Consider the following 25,566-nt stretch of genomic DNA (forward strand, 5'->3'; position numbering starts at 1 on the left):
TTGACAATGATAACATTTGAGAAGTTATTTTAAGATTTTTCAGAACTGCCACTCAGAAAAGAGTGACTTTTGATTTATCTCCGGACTATAAAACAAATAAGTTAGAACGAGCTAAACCATAACTATTAGCTCTTATCCCCGTGAACCTAAGGATAACACACGATGCGTCATGCACGAAAGAGAAGGGTTTTTTGAAACTCATAGCACAAAAGAAACACAAGAAAGTAATAGAGGGATATTGTCATATTCTCTTTTTCTGTATACCTTTATAATATAATACTAGTAATTTTTAAAACGAACGAACGGACAGATATGATAATTTTTATACTATATACATATATAACTTCATAGCTATCTCGATTAGTTTTAAGTAATACAAACAACCGTTAGGTGCGCTAAGAAATGGTTTGAGACCCAGAATTTACAGTAAATGGTCAAGGAAAGTGTTAATGTTAATTATTAGATGGGATCTAAATATTTCTGGCTCAGTAAGTCCTTTTTAGACTCCTTCACATATATATAAAAGATAGTTAATGTGATTACTCAAATTATAATTTAAAACAATTCAAGCGCACTTGAAGAGCAACACGCCACTAATTAATATTTTGCAAATAATTTGCAGCAGTGAAGCGCAAAAAACTCAATATTCTTCAATATACATTTTTAAACTTTCCAAACCTTTCGAACGAAATCACCGCATTGAACGAAGCCTTTTTTAATTGATTTAAAATAAATCGGAACACATGAGAACACTAACAACAACAACGAAGGTGTTGCTGTATTGCATTACCGAGACTAATATATCTAAACAAATCTGACAAAATGTTTATGGTAGCTGGCAAAAATCTGCTCGGATTGGAGCGCACAAGCACAAGTTTAGCCAGCTAACCGAAGAGGCAGCCACAAGTGGAAACCACCATTGAAAATTATTAATTAAACTTACCGTCAGCGTTGATTTCCGTTGTGCTCTGCTGTGGACTCAGGAATACATACACTGCAACGAGAAGGAGAGAGAGAGACGGTGAGAAAAGTAAGTGTGTGTGTAAGAATAGGAAATGCAATTAATCAACCCAGAAAATAACAAGGATATAGAAAGTAAACATATGCTGGTATTTTTCAGTGTCTGTAAAAAAAACGTAAAAGTAAAGACCAAATTTAGCGAAGTGTTGGCGCGAGCTTTATGAGGAGGTGGCTAACAAATAAAGAAACAAACAAATTGCAATGAAATTTGAAACGCAAAACAAACAATACGAAATTGGTGCAAAACAAAACGCGAAAAAATTCATACCTTTCACAGGTGCATTTTTTGTAGCATGCAAACATATATATATCAAGATTTTGATCGGTCAGTTTATATGGCAGCTATATGCTATAGTGGTCCGATCTGAACAATATGCTCGGAGACTGTAGCGAGGCCTTAAATAATAATCTCTGCAAAATGTCGTTAAGATACCTTGTCAAATAAAAAAGATTTTCATACAATGACTTGAATTGGATCGGTCAGTTTGTATGACAGCTATATGTTATAATTTTCCGATATCGGCTGTTCCAACAAATGGGAACCTACTTGGTGAGAAAAAGACGTGTGCAAATTTTTAGGTCTATACCCCAAAAACTGAGGAACTAGTTCGCGTATATACAGACGGGCAAACAGACGGACATGGCTAAATCAGCAGCTCATCACGCTAATCTTTTATACATACATATACTTTATAAGGTCTCCGACGTTTCCTTTTGGTTGTTATAAACATCGTGGCCAATTTAATATACCCTGTTCAGGATATAAAAAAGAACAGCAAATGGCGTCGAAAAACGAAAACACATCAAGCGTAACTAAATTTGAACAAAAAAGCTTTGGTGAACCCAAACAACAAGCTGTTCGTTGTCAAAGTATAGTATATTTGTTGCAGCGGTGTTTCCAGGGAAGTAGATACAGTGGGCCTGATGTGATTCATCAACTGTACATCACAGTTTCCAGCTATCTCTAATATTTGTTTCAAGAACAATAATAGTTTTCAAACCACTCCGACAAACATCGACTCTCATGTTTCTAAAGACGTTCTGTCACATATTGACCCCATCTCATAGACCACTCGGAATCAAATGATTAGTTAACACTACTGTCTAATCTTCTAAAATTAAAAGCTAAACTATGTTGATTTAGGCATACTAAGGGGGGATATAGATGGTGCCAACCAAATCAGCTCAGTAGGCACGGAACTTTGGTCGATTACTGAGAACAACCAAAGAACCGAGGTATAGGGAACTTATGCTATCACCAAATGGTTAGTTTGTATTTGTACATGTTCGATGTTTTGACCTTTCTTAACAAACAGCTCAAGAACCATTGTGTGGGCGGACTATAGCGGTATCTGCTATTAACGCAGGTTCTGCTATCTAATAAGTGTCCTAAAAATTAACCTGCCGATCAGATTAGTCGGTAATTCCAAATAACACCCCGTTAGAGCCAAAGTAAATCGTCTTCCTTTCAAATAACTTTAAGCAGCGAGAGAGCGCCAACACTTCATGGAGTTATTGTAACAAAACAAGAAGATAGGGGAATAACATATTAATTTAACACTACTTACGATAGAAGCGTCAATATTTTAGCAATAAGGAACTTTGCAGGCCATCATAAGTGAATTCTCGCCGGATCTATTATATCTCAGTATAGGTGAAATAGATATATCCGTGGGCAGAAAGAACCACTAGCAAAAATCTTAAGTGACTTTAAGAGTGAAAATCAAAAAAAGACATGTATCAGCCTTGAACGACCATTGAGCTCTAATGCTATGACGTCATCAATATATCCCAATATGTCCGAAAATTACAAATTATAACTAAAACTGAGCTATTATTCAATTAGGAACGGGCCTTATCACACAACAGTCTCCATATAATTGGAACGCATCTAGATTTATAGCCGGCCAAGAACAGACTCCTCAACAACATTTCACGAGACGTGCACGTTCATGGCTAAAATATTAGAGTCGTGATATCATTGTTTTATAAAGAGCTCCTCATTAAACTATCCAGCGAAAGAAAAAGTCGCCACTAAACACCAAACTCCCCGAGACAAAAACACACTGTGATAGCATTTGACCGAAAATGTCCACGCCATTGAGAAAGAAGACACATGTTTGTTGCTACAACTGGATTTAGTGGAGAGATGTTGAAATCCCGGCTGCTGCAGCCACAGGTGTACACCAGAAGCGTAAACGAAGCGCACAAGAGACCCAACTATTGTGTTGGCGCTGCTGGTGCGTTTCCATGTCCTGTGTATTGTTTTGTGCCTGTTCGTTGGGGCGTCAACATGGCAAAGTTGTTTATCAGTTTTAGGAAATATTTTTGGACTGAGCTTACATGGCGGTTCTGTGAGCTTAACTGTACAGCTGCCGGTATATGCGTTTGTGATGCCATAAATTTAGTTTGCTCAAATGCTATGTTGTGTTCGTGTACATTACTAACACACGCACACATATATGTTTGTAGTGACACTAATATTTAAAATGCAAAAACAGCGCGGAGTATGGGAAAACATAGAATCTCGTTATGTACTTGAGCACTACAAGCGCCAAGTTAATTGGTTACGCTGCCAAAGCCAGAGTGTTAAGGTAAAAAAAAAAACAACAACAGTGGAATAACTAACGAGAGCAGCGGCGATAAAGTGGTCTCGTGCCAGTGGGCAATGCACAGTTGACTATCTATTGCCCACCAACCAGCAGTTACGCCCACCACGCGTCGCTTTGTTGGTTGCTCTTCATACTATTCCCCTTACCTCTTCTTTCAGCTATCCACAGTCAATGCCGCACAGCACTAATACTCGCACAAGTAAGTTGCAATTTTTGGGTAGCTTAAAATGTCGACAGCCAGCAGGCTGTTGGATGCCACTAAGTCTGCGACCACTACTGATAATAACAGTAAAGCTTTGGACTGTCAAAATGCTTATCGACAGTTGGTTCAATTTACCTACGACACGCATTTCTGGTGGCGGTAAGTGTTTTGATGGCGGTCGCATTCAAAGCAAAAACAAATACAACAAAACAGAAATTACACGTTCGAAACTGGATAGAGGTAAGCATATGCCGCACATTCAATGTCAGGTGATAAGCTGCAACAACAAAAATATATAAGCCAGCAACTTCGGCGAGCGCCGGAAAATATGGCAAACCTTGATGAAGGTCGGTTTTGATAAATAGAACTTTTAGCTAAAATAATAAAACGGTTTTGAAAACTTCGAAATTATTTCGAACAGATATTGTACAAATTAGCGTATAATAGTAGTTAATACGTAGGTATAATTTTAATCAATATTACTATTGAATATTTTTGTGCTTAACGTGCTAGTAAACCAAAGCCAATTGAGACGGTCAATACGTGTCGGATACACAGAGCGAATGGCATTATTAGCAAAAAAGAACCATATTTTAAGGAATATATTCAGATTAAAGTGAAAGTAATATTTTGGCGCTTATACCAAGTCAAGGTGGTTTGCGAAATCTCTTACTTTTGCGTTATGTCTATAGTCCTATGTAACGTTATAGAAGTTAAAAACCGTGTTCTAAAAGCTCTAACTTGTGTTTTATAAATTCTAAGCCCAGATTTTGACATCTGAATCATGTTCTATAAGTTATAAGCCGTGTTTTGTAAGTTCTAAGTCATGTTTTACGCATTTTAAGCCGTGTTGTAAACGTTATGAGCCATGTTATTAAAGTTCTAAGTCGCATATTAGAAACTCCCAAAGACAATTGACTTACATAAAACACCATACAATATCTGTAGTCACAAGGATATATCTATAACATATACAAAAGTACTACTCAACATATACAAGTACATATTTCTTTTGAAACTAATTTATTGCTAAAGTGCCAATTTCTAAAACTTTGCACTCGCTGCCGCACCACAAACGCCGCAGAACAACGTTTAATGGAAAATGTAAAATAATTTAGCTACAAGTAGGTGGAAGAAAAACTGAAACTTAAACCCAAAGTTCCCAAAGAAAGCCCTGAACTTCTGCTACTAAAACGAAAAAGGCGTATAAACGCTAAGTAAGTGACTAAGTATGTGTGTGTGTAACTGAGTATAGTGTTCGCCGAACCGGGCAGTAGTGAAACTTACACCAAACAGTGAATCCCAGCGCGACCAGCGCTGTGACGATGAGCCCAATATTCGACACAACCTTCACGAAAAACGATGATGAATTGCTAAACGGTTGTGCGGAGCAAGTTTGCAGCAGCGTGTTGGCGCCCAGTATGGGGATCTGGAAGAGAAGAGAGTAAAAGTATTGATTATACAGGCATTGACAGGATAAAAGTACAGTAAGTTGGAATGAAATTAAAATATACATAAGAAAACCTGGAAACAAGAAATTGGTAGAATAGTAAGCAAGGTTGTAGTTTTATCCGGGTTTAAGCAGAAAATAGTTGAAAACAATTTGTTTTCTCAAATTATTTTAGCTTTGATGGTTGTACTATATCTAAGTGTACATATAGACGGCTTATTTTTACTTTTTCAGATATATCTATATAAATATATATATAGTTAACACACCAAACTTCTTTGCACCTCAGCTTGTAATATTTTTTAAACAAATATAACGGGCACATCAACCCAAATCTAGTTGACCAACCCTCAGCTCAAGGTAATTAAAAGAGACAAATGATCGCCAATCATTGCGATGCCTCTTAATCAACAACAAAAAAATATTCACTAAATATGACAAAAACACATTAATTACTACAAAATTAACCTCAAATTAACAAAACAATGTCAATAATCTCGGTAAATGAGTGGAGAACAATCGAAGCAACCAAAGGCTCACGGCGAAATCACGGTTGCTGAAGACAATAAAAATAAAATTGTGGTAACTTGAGATTGAATAAGAAATGGCCAAAAGGAAATAATAAAAATAAATTGTTTGTAAACAAATTGGGACAATTTATGAATTTGGACATGGACGTTGAACTGCCTTAAGTGAGAGCATTTTATAATTGACTTGTAATTGAATTTCGAAGGACAGGCGCTTGTAATATAAACTGCTGCCAATGAAATCAGAGCCGCAATTAAAGAAAGCATTTTTGAGATCTAATTTATTTATTTTTTATATTTTCCTTTTCATTTTGTTGTTTGTCTGATTTCGCTTGATAATTTAGACTAATAATTAAGAAAGCCAGACAGCTTAATAGCTGTGAGACGACAAAGTAGACAATTTAATGGCCGAAGGGTGGAGTCATAAGTGTGAAATAGACAAAGTTAATCGCGTTAGACGGTATTTGAATCAATAAGAATGAAAAGTAAAAAGTTTAAAAAATTCAAAATAAAAATGCAAGCATAGCAACTTAATGCAATAAATTGCTGTGAGGCTCAAAGCAATGTGTGTGTTTATACTTAGCCATGAGTGCTTTGTAAAATATATAAAAATATGAATCTAATTAGATTTAAAATATTTTATTTTGAAAAATTTAAACAAGCAGTGGAGGACGAAAAGTTCGAACAATTTCATGTGATAAACGATTTACGAAATATTTTTAAATCTGTTAACGAGTATGTTAATATAATATTATATAATATTTTTGAGACCCCATATATGATATTGCTCACTAAACCCTGAACAGTGTATACCTATTAAGCTTGCCAGGAAGTTTGTAACACTCAGAGAAAAACATCGGAGGCCCTATAAGGTATATACAAGTATGTATATAAATGATCAGAGTGACCAGTTAAATCGATTTATCTATCTGTATGTCTGAATAGAAGCGAATTAGTCCCTCAGTTTTTGAAATATCGATCCGAAAAACTCAATCGATTGTACAGTTCAGATCGGAGACTTAACAATATTGCTACCATTTAATTTGACGGATCAAAATCATGCCCTTATATGGAAAACTTTTTATTTAAACAAATATCTTCACGAAATTCGATATAGGTTATTGTCCGAGGTATGATAGATTATTATCCATCCAGAAAGTCCATAAATTCTAACGATCAGGTGTATAAGATTAAGAGCTCGAGACTTGCAACGTATATAATACAGAGAAGAGAGAACTTTCTTCCTACTCAAGAAGAGATTGGGCCAATAATTCGGCCATTGGTTGTATAGTAAAATTCATTAAGACAGATAAAAGTAAACATTGTGGAAATCAGAATCGGTATTTTACTTCCGAGTCAGGGAAGGAAAAAGAAAAAGTTAGGAGAAATATAAAATATATATGTATATGTAGTATGTGATCAAAAGTTGAGATGAATTCATTTAAAAAATGTAAGTTCTTAAAGTTCTTCTAAATCAATTTCATCCTCTTTGAAGTAATCCGCGTCCGATAAAACACACTTTTTCCAGTCCTCGAAACAGTCGGAATAATATTTTTCCGGTATAGTCTTGAAGACCGAAAAGTGACGGAGATTTTTTTAGCACATATTTATGCAAATATTCATCCGTATCGCTCTACAAACTACTGCGCGTTTAGTAATTTTTTGGATATTTGTTTATTTGGAAGGAAAGATGGAAAATCATCAGTGGCTTATTGAGCTACTCAAGAGTTCACCACCGGTTCCACAATAATTCGCTATACTTTGGTCTTACAAGTAAAAGCTTTCATCTCAACATATGAACATATTCTTTTGTCTAATAAACACTACTTTAAAAATTAAAATTATATATCTAAGCGGGGAATGATTGTCTACTGTAGAATGGATTAAAAAATTATGTGAATTGTAACATTTGCGAAGTCTGTCTGTTTTCCAACACCGAGTTACACGTGTTTTTGTAAACAACCAAAAGTGAAATTTTCCATTCTTACAATGGATGATTTTGTTGAGCATAGAACTTGCATCACATTTTGTTTGCAATACGAATATGAGCTATATGAGGATACATTAAAATGATGCGAAAGGCCTTTGGTGATGAAACTTTGCACCAAAAAACGTTTATAAGTGGTACAACGAGTTGAAAGCGAACTGAGAACGAGTTAAAGACGAATCGCGCTCTTGACGAACATCAAGCTCTATCGAAGAGTGCCACGTCCACAACTTCAAAGTGTTGGTGCTTGCACATCGTCAATTGACAAATGGAGTGCTTGATTATCGTTTGGCTCGACCCAAACCATTTTGAAGTATGTTTTGTGTTCTTATGATTAGAAATATTTTCGAAATGGATTTATCGAATGAAACTCCGAGCAATCTATCGTGAGACATGTTTTTTCACTCTTCAACTAGCGTCATCCCAAATCTTAAGTCAAGTCGGATATTTTTTAAATATTTAGTATATTTGAAATAAAGTCTAAAACGTTTACTCCTACCATTAACTACTCCCACACTTGTCAGAATCAATTCAAAAACATAAACAGCTCGAGTGAAACACTCACTCACCGCGCCACGCTGACCACAGACACTCCAACGCTAAGTGAGCAGCTCAAAGAGCACACCCCGTGAGCTCAGTGAGTAGTTGCAATAATTCTTCATTACTATCCAATTTCGAGCTTCCATTAACATAACTGCACAAATGTGAAGGAACCGAATTAAATTAGCCACAATATTTAAGAACGAACAGCCATTATTAGCCTTAATGGTGTTGCCAGCACAACAGGGCGTTATGTAAATAGGACAGGTATTGTTTTGCTAGCATTGTGTGATATGGAAAAGGGATGGGGTCTGGCATAGGGTTCGTTTTGATTGTTGCAACGCCAGCTACTTATTTGTTTTACGATATTTGTTTAAGCACAACAAGACAACACAGCATGCAATTTAGGTATTTAGTATGAACATGCTTCGCGCATAAAGTACGTATTGCTTTAAGCCGATATTGTTCTTCCACCACAGCGAATTTGTTAGGATTCTTCCGGTTACGCTTCCGTTGAATTATGATTACGTTTTCAATTTTAATTTTGCACAATTTACATTGCTGTTGAATTGTGTGAATTTTTTATTAATAACACCTTGAACTCTCACCACGGCACAGTAGGCTAAAGCAGCGAAAAACAATGTAATAATAAATAGGATTGTTAATACTTCGCAAAAGCTTTAAGCGAATACCGAATGATCGGAAAACTTTCGTCGTGAGCGTTTCAGAGTTGCAATAAACTCGAGGTTTGAAAATGACTGAAGAAGGGCCATTAGAGTGAAGAAAAACTCAGCGACAGCTTCAAATTTATTCTCAACTAAAACCACTTGTCGCGGAGTGTCATTGAACGTTGAAGATCAATCTACACGGCAATTAAACCACATCAACACAGCCTCAATTACTAAATGCTCGACTTGTTGTCTTTCCCGCGCAGTCGTGAAAAGTATACATTTATATTTTCCACATGTATCTTTTTGAAGACAGGAAGTACGTAATAAAATCTAAAGATATATGTGTAAAGATAAATATCCAACGCAAGTATAGCAATGATACCATGCTATAGTCAAGCGTCTCTTAAATCGATCTGCGCTTACGAGATTACATCGCTAATGCTGTAGGAGTGCACCTCATCTGGGTGCCAAACTACAAGGGGTAGCCGGAATTGAACCGACTGACGAGCTTGCCTGCTCTGCAGCTGCTTTCAGGATGGTAAGACTGGAACTCTTTGAGATTACTTCGCCTCAATAGCACCCAGCAGGATACTGGAATTTTTCAGTGTGCTGGGCCTAAGTTTTCGTTGTGAAAGTAGGGAGGGCACAATAGACCTTAAGTCGCGGTGCAAATCTCAATTTATTTCTATCTATCTTTCTAGTAGTTACCCGGTGCATGCCATGCTCTAACGAAACTCACACATGTTGTATTATACCACAAGAAGACAGTGACAGAGAGCTTCGAATTTTGCCCATTCTACTGAAATTTAAACAAAAATACTTTTGATTTAAGCTCATTAGCTACAATACAATGAGCTTCAGTAATACATCTTAAAAATTGATTTACAGAAGCGATGATCTGAAGGTATGAAGCAGTATAATAACGTGATTAACGAACCATGTGAGATACGATCTTACGATCCATGTTCAAGTCGGCCAATATATCTCCTTTCAGGCTAGTAAACTCAAACTGGAAAATATCATAGGGAAGAAACGGTACGATAAATATAACTCTCTGAAGACATGAGTTAACGAACGGATCTTACCGAATATAACCGAACATCAGGGTGATATAAGACAGCTGATTTGGACGATAGTAAACTAATAATACGGCTAATGGTCCCCACGCCTCAAACATGTGGACTAACGCCACACAAATCGAATCTTCAAAGGCATTAAGAAGTCATTGAAAAAAGTATAAAGAGACTTGGACTTGCACTTGAGACAGCTACCAACGAAGAATGCATTCTAGAGAATACAGAAATAGCTATCCTGTCGATAGCCAACATATCCTAACGACCTATTGGGGAAAATACAAATCGTTGAACCCGAGCGGATAAACTGTCGAACAAATAGTTGACTTGAGAGATACAGTGATATATTAACGCATGCTTTGGATTTCCCCACCTCTAACTAACAGCCAAACAGAAATTGATCAACATCGTAAGATTAAGCCGTGCTACAAACGGGGGGTTACGGAAGTTGCATATTATACGCATTTACTTTTTGACCATCGAAAACGCAGTCACTACTCCATTCACTTGTGCAATGGCTTTTGTACACTGTTGCTCTTGAAAGCTTTGGGGTATGTAACTGTTGATTTTTCTGCTCAATGTCAATAGCAAATGCGCCGTGATGCAAATAGCGGATAAGTAGTGTACCGTAATACAAGTGTTCGTATGAAAACCCCAGATCATGAGGCATGAAGCATGGCATATGTATAACGGAATGTTGCTGGAATTGGAGCACAAGCGGAAAATGCTTCAGCACAGGTAGCAATGCATTCCACTTTCAAATTTCCAAGGAAAAACATCTTTGGCCCGAAGATGCAGCTCAACACAACAACAACCACCGCCAAGCAATTCAGCTAAAAGTATTTATGCCATTTTTCGTTGATAAGCCAAGCGGGCGAATAAAGCTACAGTTACAGTTGCGCGCAGCGTCTACTAATCCTCATGTTCCTCGGATTCTTGCCGAAATTGGCAAAACCATCAGGCAATCGCAGCGAGTTCCGGCGAACCATCGACTAAGGCTGAAGCTAGAAGCTGGTGCTAAGCGCGGAGCCGCATGCTGTGTCCGTTATGTTTGCGCCGCTTATCGGTTGCGAACGTTTGTATTCATTTGACTTTTCACTTCCTTCTAAATTCACGAGGAGAAAGAGTGGTAGCGAGTTTTGTGCTAACGGCAATGCTGTCAATTTCGCGCAACAAGACGCAGACGACGGCGCCATTCCAAACTCGCGCTCCCAGTGCCGCTGATGTATAGCTCAACTTTTTTCAATTTGCAACAATTTCCGTTATTTTCCGCTATTTGCACGTATCTTAACAAGCAGTAAATGTAAGCAGTGGGAAAAAGCGTGGAAGTAGCAGCAACTGCAGCTCCACTCACCCATACATACCATATATACATACCTTTCAACAAAACGTAGCAATATGTTTTCCTGCGTATTTATTTTTTTTTAATTTTTGCCAGCTTTGCGTAGATTCGGTTGGTATTGTACCTCTAATTTTTTTTGCGGATTCCGCTATCAGTATTTCGATAGCCAGAAGTTAGCGTTGCCAACCATTTGCCCTTCTAAGCTCACTCTCCTTCCGCAAGTGTAGCAACAGCAAAAGCTCACATATGCCGCCCTATTTGTATATAACATACCCATGTTTATACCGTTAAGTAGTCGAATGAAGGAGAAACAAGCAAAATGGCGGTAAGTGGCATAATTGAAGCGTCGCAGCGATTGCATCGATAGCAAAGCAATAAACGATGCAATGTTTTTGGCTTAATGTATTTGTTGTTGCATTTGTGATTGCGTGATTTGTGCTCGTTCGTTGCTCGCTCGCCAAGCGTTGCTGTCGCAGTTAATGTTGCCATTGCTGTCAGTACATTACAATAACACCAAGCACTTATATACTTACAAACACTTAGTAACCCCGAAAGCGACAGCTTCGGTAACCAGAAAAAATGCTTGCCAAATTTCATGAAGATATCTTGTCAAATAAAAAAGTTTTCCATACAAGAGCTTCGGTTCAATCAATTTGTATGGCAGTTATATGCTTTGGTTGCCCAATTTGAAAAATTTATACGGAGATAGCAGCGTTGCATTTAGAAATTTAGATATCTTGTCAAATAAAAAAGTGATCCATACAAGGACTTGATTTTGATCGGTCAGTTTGTATGACAGGTTATAATGGTTCAATACCGGCGGTTCCAACAAATGAGCAGCTTCTTAGGGTGAAAAAACGTGTGCAAAATTTCAGATCGATATCTCTAAAACCTAGGGACTAGTGCGCCTATATACAGACAGACAGACGGGTAGACGGACATTGCTAAGTCAAATCCACTTGTCCTGCATCATCATGGAAATATTTATAGAATCTCCGACGCTTGCTTTGAGTGTTACAAACTTCGTGACAAACCTAATCTACTCTGTTCAGGGTATAAAAAGTAGTTGTTCAAGAATATAACTCATTAAGCATGAAGGTATCACATGACACTAGAATATAATAATATAAGTGCGGTATACGAAAATGAGTTTAAAAAACAAATTGTTCTTCGCTTCTCTCTTACGGACTCTCTGGACTAAAGGGTTGAGATTCGCTTGAGCTCGCTAGTCAGCCACAGTGGAGGGCCAGAATAAAACACAAGAGGTGCAAATAACTGCTTGCCTTCAGCAAGGTATTCAGGTAAATGTTCGCTTTAATACAGAATTCGGGTTACAAATAAAGCAATAAAAAAATGATTGAATCAACATTTGAATTAATTTTATTTTTATACTCTCCCAACCTATTGCTACAGAGTATAATAGTTTTGTTCACCTAACGGTTGTTTGTATCACCTAAAACTAATCGAGTTAGATATAGGGTTATGTATAATATATATAAATGATCAGGATGAAGAGACGAGTTGAAATCCGGGTGACTGTCTGCCCGTCCGTCCGTCCGTGCAAGCTCTAACTTGAGTAAAAATTGAGACATCTTTATGAAACTTGGTAGACGACAGACTAGACAGAATGTTCAACTAGAAGAAGAACAAATTATTAATAAACATTATATTCATTAAAATTCTGAAATTCACCATATTCTGCTCACTGGGTGATGGCATTAAGGCAAAAATAGGAAAGAGAGAAGGGAAGATTGAATAGAAAAAAGACAAACATTTATGCACTCAAAATTGTTTCGAAATTTCAAGTTCCATTTGCAGTTGCTAGCATTATGGTTGTATTGATATGAAATCACTCACACACACACACACACACTTACACATTTGCTTCAAATCTCGTCGCGTTCGCAGCAACAGCAGTGTTTTTATAAAATAAACGAAGCGACAACTTAATGGCATTGCACACTTGGAGGATATATGTCTACTTGCTGCTTTCGTGCTTGCAAGGATTGCATATTTGCAAGTGTGTGTGTAATTGCATATATTTTGTTCGCTTGTCAAGCCTTTGTTTTTCCGCTTCCGTTCGCGATTATTTTGCTTGAATTTTTTATTTGCTCGATTTCTTAGCAAGACACAAGGATGCATGAACTTTCATGTGTATGGGTGTGTGTGTATACATTAGGGTGTCCGTTATTTGGGCAGTTGATTTTTTTTCTTTTTGCAAACGCCCTCTGAAGTTTTAGTTTTCGCCCTAAAAAAAAAAGAAGAACAGTCTCTTGTATGAATGCTCAGGTCCTTTGATGTATAACTCTAACGGCGTCTAAATTTTGAAGCAATATTTTTATGCAAAAAATAATTAAGATCCTTTTTGTAGAGTGAAAAGTTGTTGATTAGAATATCACTTTTTTAAAGTTGTGTATTAATTGCTTAATGCAAAATATCACCCTATTCAGGGTATAAAAATCAACTTGAAAAATTATGGACACCCTAATATACATATGTATATAAGTACATACATGTATGTACGAGTGTGCCTCGTTGTGTGCAGTATTTCGTGATACTCGCGCTGCTGTCAAATTGTTAGTTATATTTATGTATGTCGTTTGTTGCATTTAACATTCTTGTTTTTGTTTCTGTTGTTGCTGTTGCTTGCTACTCACATTTTTATAACGGCAACATAATAAATGAGCGCACAACAATTGCTGCAGCAATATTTTCACAAGTGATGAAAGACTATGCCAACACACATATCGCGACAACAACAACAACAGCCATCGAGCAACAGCAACTCAGTAAAATAATGCCAAGTGATTTCATTTATATTGCAAGTACATATTTATTTTGTATTTCTCTTCATTACTTATGATCAATAAATCATGCTGGTAAATCGACTGTCCAACACTTGACATGAATTCCATGCAACATATTTGTATTTTAGAATTGCTGGCAAATCGCAAGTAATGGGCGAACGCGGCACACACACATACATACACACCAGCGCACTTCTGAAACATGTTTGTTGTTTTTGTTTTTATTTTTATCAAGTAAAATAATACCAACCACATAAGATAGCGAAGGGGTATCCGGAGCGTGAACTGCAGAAATTGCTCGACATCCTTATCATTATGGTATGTGCACTCTCAAATGTTAATACTGATGTGCGGGTAATTCAATGGAATTGCAACGATTGATAAATTTCATACTTCTGCCAATGAGAAATAAATAGAAACAACAACAGCTGGATATTGAAAGATGATAGCTCATTGCTAAACTGCTGTTTCTGCTTTGTTTTATAGTTTTCTAATGACGAACTGAACTTGCAACACACTGCAACTTGGACCGATTAGGTTCTAGGCTGTCCTCTTCTACTTGTAGTTGAAGCAACAATTATATAGTCCTATTAATACCTTGTTAATATGTACATTCAAATAAGTTAGGACTAAATTCATTCGTGCAAACTTGAAGAGTGGAATATATTACATCTAGGTCTAAATAAATCTATTATTTTTACAATAAATAGGCCTTAGTAATATGCATCTCGCGTTGTATAAGAGCGATCGGCTTACGCTAAGATTTCGTACAAAAAAAAAAAACTTGTCAGACAAAACAAAAAAATTAAATACTGTTGGATTGCTTTGGCTTTGATTTATTCTGTAATCAATTGAGATAAGTGGCAAGGAATATGTTTGTAAAATAATATATTATTAAAACGCAAGGAATCGCATATACGGACAGTTGGCAAGCAAATAGACACCATAAAAACATCGATAAAATTTTATTGACATTTGGCATCTTCTCATAAATAAATATTTCATAAAATGTTCTAGACAAAGAAATAAATGATATATCACTGGTACCAATCGACGATTTAAAGTTTCACCACATTTTAACATAGTGTTATTCAAGAATTTAAAAGTTTAAAACAACAGATACTATGGTGACTCAAACATATTATGTACCGGAAATATTACCGAATTGCTCGTATACATGTATATCTTACTTACTCAAATTTCATCTATGGTCGTGCGGCATGAACTCGAGCCTGGACTTGAGTCTGGTCGGAACTTCTGCTTTGATGAAATGTTGTAGGATAAAATTTAGTACGGCTTTTGCATCAGAAGGTTTTATTATCTTAATGTCGGTTTTCGCAAATAAGCCCGGAAATTGTATGAAAACGCAATGTTTCCTCGATAAGTGGAGAAGCTGTGGTTACGCTAAGTACTTAAAACAAGCTTGCGAAAGCTTTTAGATGCTCATGTTTCCAATATTTTTAATTTATTCACAAATTCCGAATTCACTTTAAAGTTTCAATGAATTTTTGTGACTATGGTACATGAAGATTATATACTAATTGACAAGTAATTGGAGTCGTTGAGGAAAGTAACTGTATAATGAACTTAGAATGGTATCCAGTTTTCTCAACACAACATACCTCCAGTTGTACCGATGACTTTTCCGACTCTTACGATATAGCGAAAAAAAGTTAAGATCTAATCATCACGTCTACGTTCATGATAACGGTATTCTCTAAAACTACCAAAAATTTGGAAAATGTCTAATCAATGGTGCCAGAAATGTCGAATCGAATTGGGATAACAGTTAACTAGACTTAAAAGTGCGCTGTAGGTGAATTGAACAAAATTGAACAGATAAGATTATTGAAAAGACTCAGCAATTGCATCCCCAAAAACTGACCGTTTGAGCGGATTGTTTTATGGCTGCATCATCGGGCCTTATTTCGAACGAAAAAAGGTTTACACCAATCAACCAGCAACGCTTGAGGAGTTCGAAGACAACATTCAGCCCACTATAGCCGAAATGCTGCACCGGGTCATCGAAAAATGGCGGAAACGAGTGAAGTTATGCAAACGAAGCCGTGGTGGCCGTTTGGCCGACATTTTGTTCAAGTCATAAAAGGCATAACATTATCTGCAAAACCAAAAAAACAAACCACATTTTGACCAAATTTGAGTGCTATATTTCATTTTAACATTACGTCGTTCTTGTTGGTAGACCCTTTAGCATACATGTTGTTTAAAGCTTAAACATAACAGAGATAGTGTTTCTATTTTGTTGTCAGTTGTTGTACGTTTGCTAAGTCATTATCCAGCAGCACCAGCATGCAAAGTAAAACTTTCGATAGTTTTTGTGGGCCTCACAAAATTTAATTATACCAACATTGCTATACATACAGGAGGGTAACCAGAATTTTCGGTCGCAAAATGTCTAAGTGTGTCTAAGTGTGTCCAACTAACGTGAAAAGCGCTATCTCTGACATAACCTAGCCCTAGCACAAACTGAATGCAACAACGACAACAAAAACTTGCTTGTAAGCCGTCAAGCGATGACTGTATGAAGCAACCATGGAGACTTAACCACATACCGTTATAACAAGCAAGTAGCACGTCACATACACGCAAACACACACATACACATAAACATTTCATTTGCAGAATAATTCATAATAATATTTGAAACATTTAATAATGTTGCTAACCCATTATTTTACGATGCTGTCCCGAGCAGAAGCAGCAGCAGCAGAGCAACGAAAAACAATAGCAAAAACAACATAAACACACACATACATAAATGTATATGATATTTACTTTCATACTAAAATATAAATATGCACCCACAACTTTTGTAAGGCTACACACACACGCAGCAACATGCACACCCACACACATATGTGTGATAGTCCATTGCTGCATATTCCCCAAATTCTGTTGCCTTCAAACATTGCTGCGTGGCTGCCTCGCTTGCTATTCGTCGAGTTGTTATATTAAGTTGTAGAATTTTGTTGCTGCTGCAACATGCTTAGAATTTTGTGGTTATGTTTGCGGTTGGTTGGCCACTACTACTGATGTTGTTGTCGTTGTTTGTTGTTGTTATTGTTGTTGCCATTCACATGATGCTCGTAAAATTTCCAACCATATTTTCAATTTATTAGTGTGGTGTGAGTGCGTTTTGGCGATGTGGCTAGCACCAAACGAGGACATATGTATGTGTGCAGCAAATAGCAACGACAGCAGCAGCAGCAACAATCAGCAGTGCAGAAATAACAGTTGCATAGCAATGCTGCAGCTTGCTCGTTTACTTACTCGCTTGTTGTCATTGCTACAGATGAGCAGCAATAAATTATATTGGGCCAAAAATTTAATATGTACGAGTATATGCACCATATGTTGGCGGTGGGAGCAGGACTGCGGGTGCAACACACACACACGCAGATATTCATAGCGCTGCGTTTAATACTTCTGGAAGTGTAATGCAATGTACTAATGTACACATTAAATAATTATATTCGCACAAAAGCAAATAGCGGGTTTAAATGTGGCAAGTTATACAGGGTGGCACAACAGCAAGTTCATTATTTTACCAAAAAATTCAATTTGATGTGTAAAATGGTATTTTTACTTAACAGTAAAGAAATTCATCCAGATAATATATATGAATATTCGACTAACCCGATAAATATATATAACCCGGTTACCCAGATATAAAAATACAAATGAAATCAAAAAACCGGATATACACATTACAAATTTGTCCATATAAAAAAAAATTCGGTTACTCGGATATGCAAATATATGTACATACATATTAGGATAGAGCAAAAAAAGATTTTGAAGATTATAAAAAAATAAAATTTTTGGAAAAATACATTTTTTTAACAAACAGAGGCGGACAAAAAAAATTTGTTTTGGTTTAAACTCTTCACATTTGTATAAAAAGTACCGAATTTGAAGGTTTTTGACTCAAAATTTATTTTAACGCTTAAGGAAAGCATGTTGTCGTTTTTTTAAGTTGATAACTTTTATTTGGCCAGAAAGGGAACTCTCCACAGCTTCTAGAACACGTATCAAAATTTTTTTTACGATATACAAATTTTAACTCGAAACTTTACTTTAAAAGTGATGTTTAAAAAAAAATGTTTTTCCAAAAAATTTCTTTTTTTATAATCTAAAAATTTGACGCTCAGGCTAAACAAAAAAAATTTTTTTTTTGCTCCATCCTAATATGTATGTACATATATTTGCATATCCGAGTAACCGAATTTTGTTTTATATTGACAAATTTGTATAATCATTTCAATAACCGGATATCCGAATTTTTTTACATTTTTAATTTATTCGCATCAGATGAATATTGCAATATCCGATAAACAAAATCTAATAAGCGGTTAAATAAACAATCGAATAATAATCGTATTTTCATATTATTCGGATTTTATTCATGGGAACGAATTATACACACAGATATCTAGATACTCAAGTAATTGTAAAGATTATTTTTCGATCGAGCTTTCAATTAAAATTACCCGTAAACTATACTAAAACAGTTAATATTGATGTGAATATAAGACGAAAATTTAATCATATGTCAGTGACTGCAAACAGTTCTGAGGCATACCACAGTCTGCAAACAAAATTTTATAATATAATATATATTCTTTACACCTAAACATCTTGTAAGAACTGTGTACCTAAACAGGATGGTGATTGAGCACAGGAACACTTTCCATTATTATGTTCGAGATAGTATGAAGCACTTTGATCAGATTTATCTTATGTCGTTGAGGTTCTAGTTTAGAACACATTCTCCATATACAGACCTTTGCAACCCATATTTCAAGTATGAATTGCAAAAACAATGGACTTTCCTATAGCATATTTACACATCTACTAGCTGTATATATGTATATACTTATTAATTCTAGAAAGTTTTTTACGCGACTCTGTTAACAACTGCAGCAGTCAGCGCTGAGTAATTACTGCAATGAATGCAAATTAAGGCCACGTAAAGTTATTGAGTGATGATAATGTGGGGCACACACATCCACCAAACAAACTTCGAGAACATTTTCACAGATTTATTGAAAATGTGGCATAAATGAAAATTATAGCCATATGTGTATGGGTTTAATATAGGAAGTAAAAATTTTCAAAATAAAACTGAACACACTCAATAAATATAAATGGATATTAATATATTCAGACATAAGCAGTATTTTAAAAAAGTTGTAGAGGACTTTTCCGAGTAACCGAAAATGAGAGAACTGTGTAACATTTAGCGACATAGGCGAATAGAAAATATTTGCAATGAAACCAAATCAAATATAGGGATTGATTGCGACAGAAACGAATTTTGTTTTCGTGGTAAACAAACTTCGCCAAGGCATGTTGTCAGCATAATTTTTAATTCTAGTCCATACCAAGTTATTGAGTAAGGAAGATTTCTTCCCCGTTCAGAGTACTATAATATAAACAATTGTGATCGAAAGAATTATTAAATTTCTTTTACAATACTAAATGAGATGATGTTTTGACGCAAAGCTTGATCTGATATACCGAGACTCTTTAAAGTTTTATGATCTAAGGAAAATTTCGCACTTAAAAATTAGTTTACTAATTTGAAACACAGAAGAGTTAAACAAGCATAGCTACATTTATAGAATATTGTAACATATTATAGGTAAGGTTCTATCCGAAATGGGTTAAAAAGTCTTCGACCTGATTCAATATAATACATACAATATTATATACTTTAGTCAGATCAGTAGTGGTTAAAAATGGTTGTTGCCGATGAAAGTCGCCCGAAAACACAAGAGTCGGCTGGCCAGGTCTTAGCAAGTATTTTATGGGATTCACATGCTATTATTTTTATCGCTTGCATCGAAATGAATAATAATAATGAATAAACTTTATTACTTGTACACCGAAATGAAAGTTATGACAAAGGCTTTTCAATCCATTATAGTAATGCTCCCAACTTAAGATCTCTATAGCTCAGAGATGTGGACTGTACGTTAAAAAATTTAAAAATATCAGTGATGTGAGAGATCATAAAAATTCTGTAGCTATTGACTCGTTGAAAGAGGGATATCATAGATCTTATATTAGAGTTCTGGCAGAGCAACTATATAGTTGTAGAATGATAACTTGTGCTACAAAAGTAGTACAATAGTTCACTTGAACAGCTTATAACGCCGGTCCGTTGTGATACCTTAAGCTCCAATGAATTGATCATAAAGGTCCTCTTAGATCGATTAAACGTTTAGAGCCTATCACAAATTTGTTGAGGCGGCTAATTTCAGTTTCGGCTATCTCTCTTGATTTGCGGATAGTGTAACTTTCGAGATGTTCGAGATGTTTCAACCTCAGTCTTACAAAAGCCGAACTTTAGAAAAAAAAAGTGTCTGAATGCAAACTTTGATGTGGAAGAGACTTCGCCATTTGAATGGACGAGTGCCCAAACATAACCAGTTTACAGCGGAAAGTTTTGACAACTCCGCCCAAATGTTAGGTGATGATTATGCAAAATTGAACAAACAGAAAGTACTAGATCTAATTGTTTGGATGAATATTCGAATAAGACGACGGAGGTAGTAACTACTTGAAAATACTCTTGGATAAAGGGAAGCCTGAAACTTAATTTATCTCTAAAAAAAAAATGTAAAACTTTTGCAACAATTCCAATTTTTTAAACTTTTAATTAAATATTTAAAGATTAAAAAAAGTACTTCAAACCTGGAATAATTGAGTTAATTAAATGGAAGTGTCTGATATTCAATTTGCCTTGCAAATACGCCCTGCATTTACCGGTCGCAAGCCGCAGCAGCAGCAAAACCAAACCGGAATAGGGAATGCATATTTCCATTTAAATGCCAACAATGGGCAAATAGAAACATAAAACCCAAATAAATAGCAACAGAATCTTTGCAAAACAATTCTCAGTGGCAAGCCTAATTTGGAGCCGGGCGTCGCTCTCGGCCATATTTTCACACTTGCAAAATACAAAGTACTCGTAACACAAATTACTTAGGCACTTCGGACACAAACCTCTCTCTATATGTGCATTGTAAGTAGGTATGTGTGTGTTGAAAGTAAGTATGCATTGGCTGGTTGCCTGCTGGTGGAGTCATAGAGCAAGGAACCGTTTTTCAAATCGGTAATCACGTGTGAATTACTCGGACGTTTACTCGTTTCCGACACCACACACACACCAGCACACGTGCTTGTAATTGTGCCTGACAAATATATTCATATGCATGTATTATTCAAATTACATATACAATATATGTGTATGTGTGTGTGCAATGTACATGAGCCTTAAGTAAGGACTTCCGGCAAATGCACTCTTTGCTTTGTCATCATCGGTAACAACAACAACGCCACCAGCAGCGACAACGACGACAATCCGGCTCTTTATGCAACTAAACGAGCGTCACACACACACACACACACATCTACATATATATATATAGGTATATATGTATATATGTATATAAATGCTGACACAGCCAGACATGCATATGGATTTGCCACACGTGCATCATATCTCGCTTGGCCAACACTTTGTGGTGATAATTCATTATTTACTACTGTCGGCTTACCTCAATGTCTTGTAGAGTTGTTGGTGAATGGACACGGATAAATAATTGCTCATCCGTTGGCAGTTCGTGCAGTATCTTTACCTTGTACTGCAAGGAGCCGTGCGCCTTTACTTGTTGTATGACTTGCAAATATTTTGCATCCGATGCTTTCACCTGTAAATTTAAATGAGAAATTAAATTCGAATATTCTTAATAAACAGTTTTATAATATATATATACAAAGTGCGTTCCAAAGTAAACAGGACTTTTAAAAAAAAGACAGAACAAATGGTTTTATCGGCAAAATCAATTAATTTTATTCAAAATAGTCTCCTTTTGCTTTAATACAGCTTTTTGCACGGTCCAAAAGCATGTCGAACGAGTGTTTTAGCTCGTTGCCCGGTATGGCCGCCAGTATGCCGGTGCAAGCCTTTTGAATGGCATCCACGTCTGCATAACGCTTTCCTTTAATCGGCAAATGCATTTTTCCGAAAAGCTAGAAGTCGCACGGTGCCATATCAGGTGAATACGGGGAGTGGTTGATTGTTAAAATGTGATTTTTGGTCAAATAATCGGCCACAAGCGTCGATCGATGAGACGGCGCATTATCGTGCAACAAACGCCAACTTCCATCTTCGCGATATTAGGGCCGAACACGTCGAATACGGCGCACCAAACGCTTCAAAACTCCCAGGTAGAATACCGCATTAACGTTTTGGCCGGGTGGAACATTACCCTTGGAATCATAAAAACAAATCAGCATTGTCTTCATTTTTAACTTCTCCAGGAGCGATTTTTTGGGTTTTGGCTGATTTCTCATTTGTGTCCTCACGATCACTTTGAAAGCGTTGAAACCACTCGTGCACTCTGCTACGGGATAGGCAATCATCGCCATAAACTTGTTTCATCAATTGAAACGTTTCGGTAAGAGTTTTACCAATTATAAAACAGAATTTAATGTTAGCTCTTTATTCGAAGCTCATTTCCGCACCGATGACAAAAACATACTGACACTTAAAGCGCAATAACTTCACTTCCAATAGATGAAATGTCATGAAATTTTTACTGGAAGTCGATAAAGGATAGCAGATTCTAACGCACTAGTCGACATAGAGATGGCGCCACTAGAGTTTACTTCGTTACTTTTGTACTGTTTACTTTGGAACGCACCTTGTATATATATGTACAGTATATGTATGGCTTGTTATGCTTATATGAGAGCTTGTGCGTTCTAATAGTGACTATGAGTATGTTTATTTTAAATATACAGGGTGTGTCATATTTTTGTATTTCTATTTAAAATTAACTTATTCAAGTCGCGAAAAACCTGGTGGATGTTAGACCTGAGGTCTTGGAACACCACCAACACGGTATGACAAAAAATTTCTTTAGATTGTTGTGAACGCGTGGAGAGACTAAAAAAGGGAATCACGTAAATTGATAGGTGTCATAAAAGGACACTTTACCTTGAGATCTCACGTTCAAAATCTTGGTAAAGTGGAATCGGCAGAATACAGATCAGGCGAGGAGGATGATGATATAAATCAATATCCTTGCGAGTTCCCACTCTTCAGCCGGTTGAGACGGAATATCTTCCACGACTCATAAGGCTCCAATCAATAAAGGACTTGGCATCTAGGGTAGAAAAAAAGTCAGAAATTCCATCAAATTCACCAACATACCACAGGGTATATTAAGTTTGCCACACCCAAAAAGAAACGTCGGAGACCGATCGGAGTATATATAAAAATGATCAGAGTGACGCGCCGATTGGATTTAGCCATAACTAGTTCCGCAGTATTAATCTAAAATTTTGCACACGTTCTTTTCTCCCCAAGAAATTTTTTATTTGTCGGAACCGCCGATTTCGGACAATTTTAGCATATATGGTATGTAGCTGCCGTACAACTGACCAATCAAACACAAGTCCTTGTACGGAAAGCTCTTTTATTTGTCAATTATTATATCTACAAAATTTAGCATAGATTATTAGCTAAGGCATCGCTACAATCTCCGAACATATTGTTCAAATCGGACCACTATAGCTTATAGCTACCATTCAAACTGACCGATCAAAATATATAATCTTTCTATATCTCTTTATGCTATAAAAAATGCACCTGTGAGGATATTATAGCTTCGGTGCAGCTGAAGTTTTTTCTTGTTATATTTAATTTGGCTCTGTAAGAGGGTCGCCTTTATTGTCCAAAGAAAAATATGATCTCTCTTTTTATTACTTTTACGAATATCTTGTGCGGTATAGACTAAGGTCGACCCAAATGAGCTCGCCAAAGGTCCAAAAAAAGCTTACGCACTCTTTCATCATCAAATGTTGAAGACATTTTTGTTGGAGAAACCGTATAGTTTGGTTTGTTGTTTGTGTGATATGGAGCGCTGTCTTTTTGAACCAAATAAATTCAAAACCTTTTTTAAACATTACTATTCCAACAATGGATTGATACTAAATGGTAAAGCTATTGAATGTTTCACTACCTACACACCCTGTATGTATTTTGAAGGGCACATGTCGAAAGAGAAGTGTTGATTATGGACAAAGGAAAGCAGGAAAGGCGAATGTGTGCAAATAGATTGAGGTCAATTGACATGAAGTTAATGAGAACATTAGAAATACATACTTATATTAAAGTCAAATTTATTGTATATTTCTGTAGACATCAAAAAACATTTTTGAAATCAGTAAAGTGTGACATATTTAACATAATAGAAAATAAATCGAAATCCCAAGTAGACTATATACTCAGATTTTGTAATAGGATACATAGATACATATTTTTGTTTAGAAACAAACATATATCCCTATTAATGTTTATAAATCGCCCTGTCTTATTATAACGTTCTTATGACTGACTAACCAATTGTCGTATATGGTACTTAGGCTTGCCATAAATTATGTTACAAAGCTTACAATGCATGCAGCTATGAAAAATTCGCAAGCAAAAGTGCCGTTATTTTTTAGTGTAATTTATAAGCAGTTTTTACTCATATTTAATAATTAGCTTATTGATCGCTTTCGCTTATTTTCGATGGAGTGGGAAGATAAAGAAAATCGTTTGTGGTGCTCGGTTTTCATAAAGAAAAGCCGCAAGTGAAAGGTTCGAATCAATTCAGCCATTAAATATCCACGAACGCATTCGCAGACATCTTTTTAGAAAACAGAAAATTATCTCAAGGGAGAAGAATAGGATTGAGAACTCATTAACATTTAGTTGAGTAATCGCTGTATTAGAAGCATTTTTTTAGGTTATGTGGTTTTAATTGTTTAGAAAATGTATTTAAATAGTTTAGTATGTGTTTGTGGTTTGTAAGGTCGATAATGTCCTAGCTACTTTAATTAACACAGCAGTCAGCCAACAGCAAATATTAATGCAGTACATTTGTATGTATATACCTACATACATATCAGTTCGTAGATAAGTATTTAAGTATAGACAAATACATCGCAAATTGAATTTGTACACAGTGATTATATATTTTCTTCAATTGCCACGCCAGTCGTTATACTTATGCATTGTGTATATAATGTACAAATATGTTCATATTTACTTCGTTGATTTAAGTACATACGCGTCTATAATAATTATTAGTTTACTAGTATTAAAATTTATTGTTAACGATGTGTGTCATGGAAGTGTGTCACTTCAGCCCCATAAACATTTAGGCTTGAATCAAATTATAGGTCGAATTAACATATGATGTCATGTTAAAGCACTTCTCAAAGCCCAAACTTGGTTTTCTAACAGTAATTTTAC

General features: G+C 36.0%; 1 protein-coding gene across 1 annotated transcript in view; it reads right to left on the bottom strand.

The window, feature by feature from the left end:
* The window catches only part of Gp210 (nucleoporin 210), a 101,009-nt gene that overhangs the window by 17,176 nt on the left and 58,267 nt on the right, over nucleotides 1-25,566 (bottom strand). The window contains exons 21-23 of the mRNA XM_014244700.3: nucleotides 21,818-21,970; nucleotides 5,122-5,263; nucleotides 944-994 (exon numbers count right to left, since the gene is read on the bottom strand). Of these exons, the coding sequence (XP_014100175.2) occupies nucleotides 944-994; nucleotides 5,122-5,263; nucleotides 21,818-21,970 (346 nt within the window). The remainder of the gene's footprint in view (nucleotides 1-943; nucleotides 995-5,121; nucleotides 5,264-21,817; nucleotides 21,971-25,566) is intronic.

This window comes from Bactrocera oleae, chromosome 4 (genome assembly GCF_042242935.1).
Source record: "Bactrocera oleae isolate idBacOlea1 chromosome 4, idBacOlea1, whole genome shotgun sequence".
NCBI classification, from domain to species: Eukaryota; Metazoa; Arthropoda; class Insecta; order Diptera; family Tephritidae; genus Bactrocera; species Bactrocera oleae.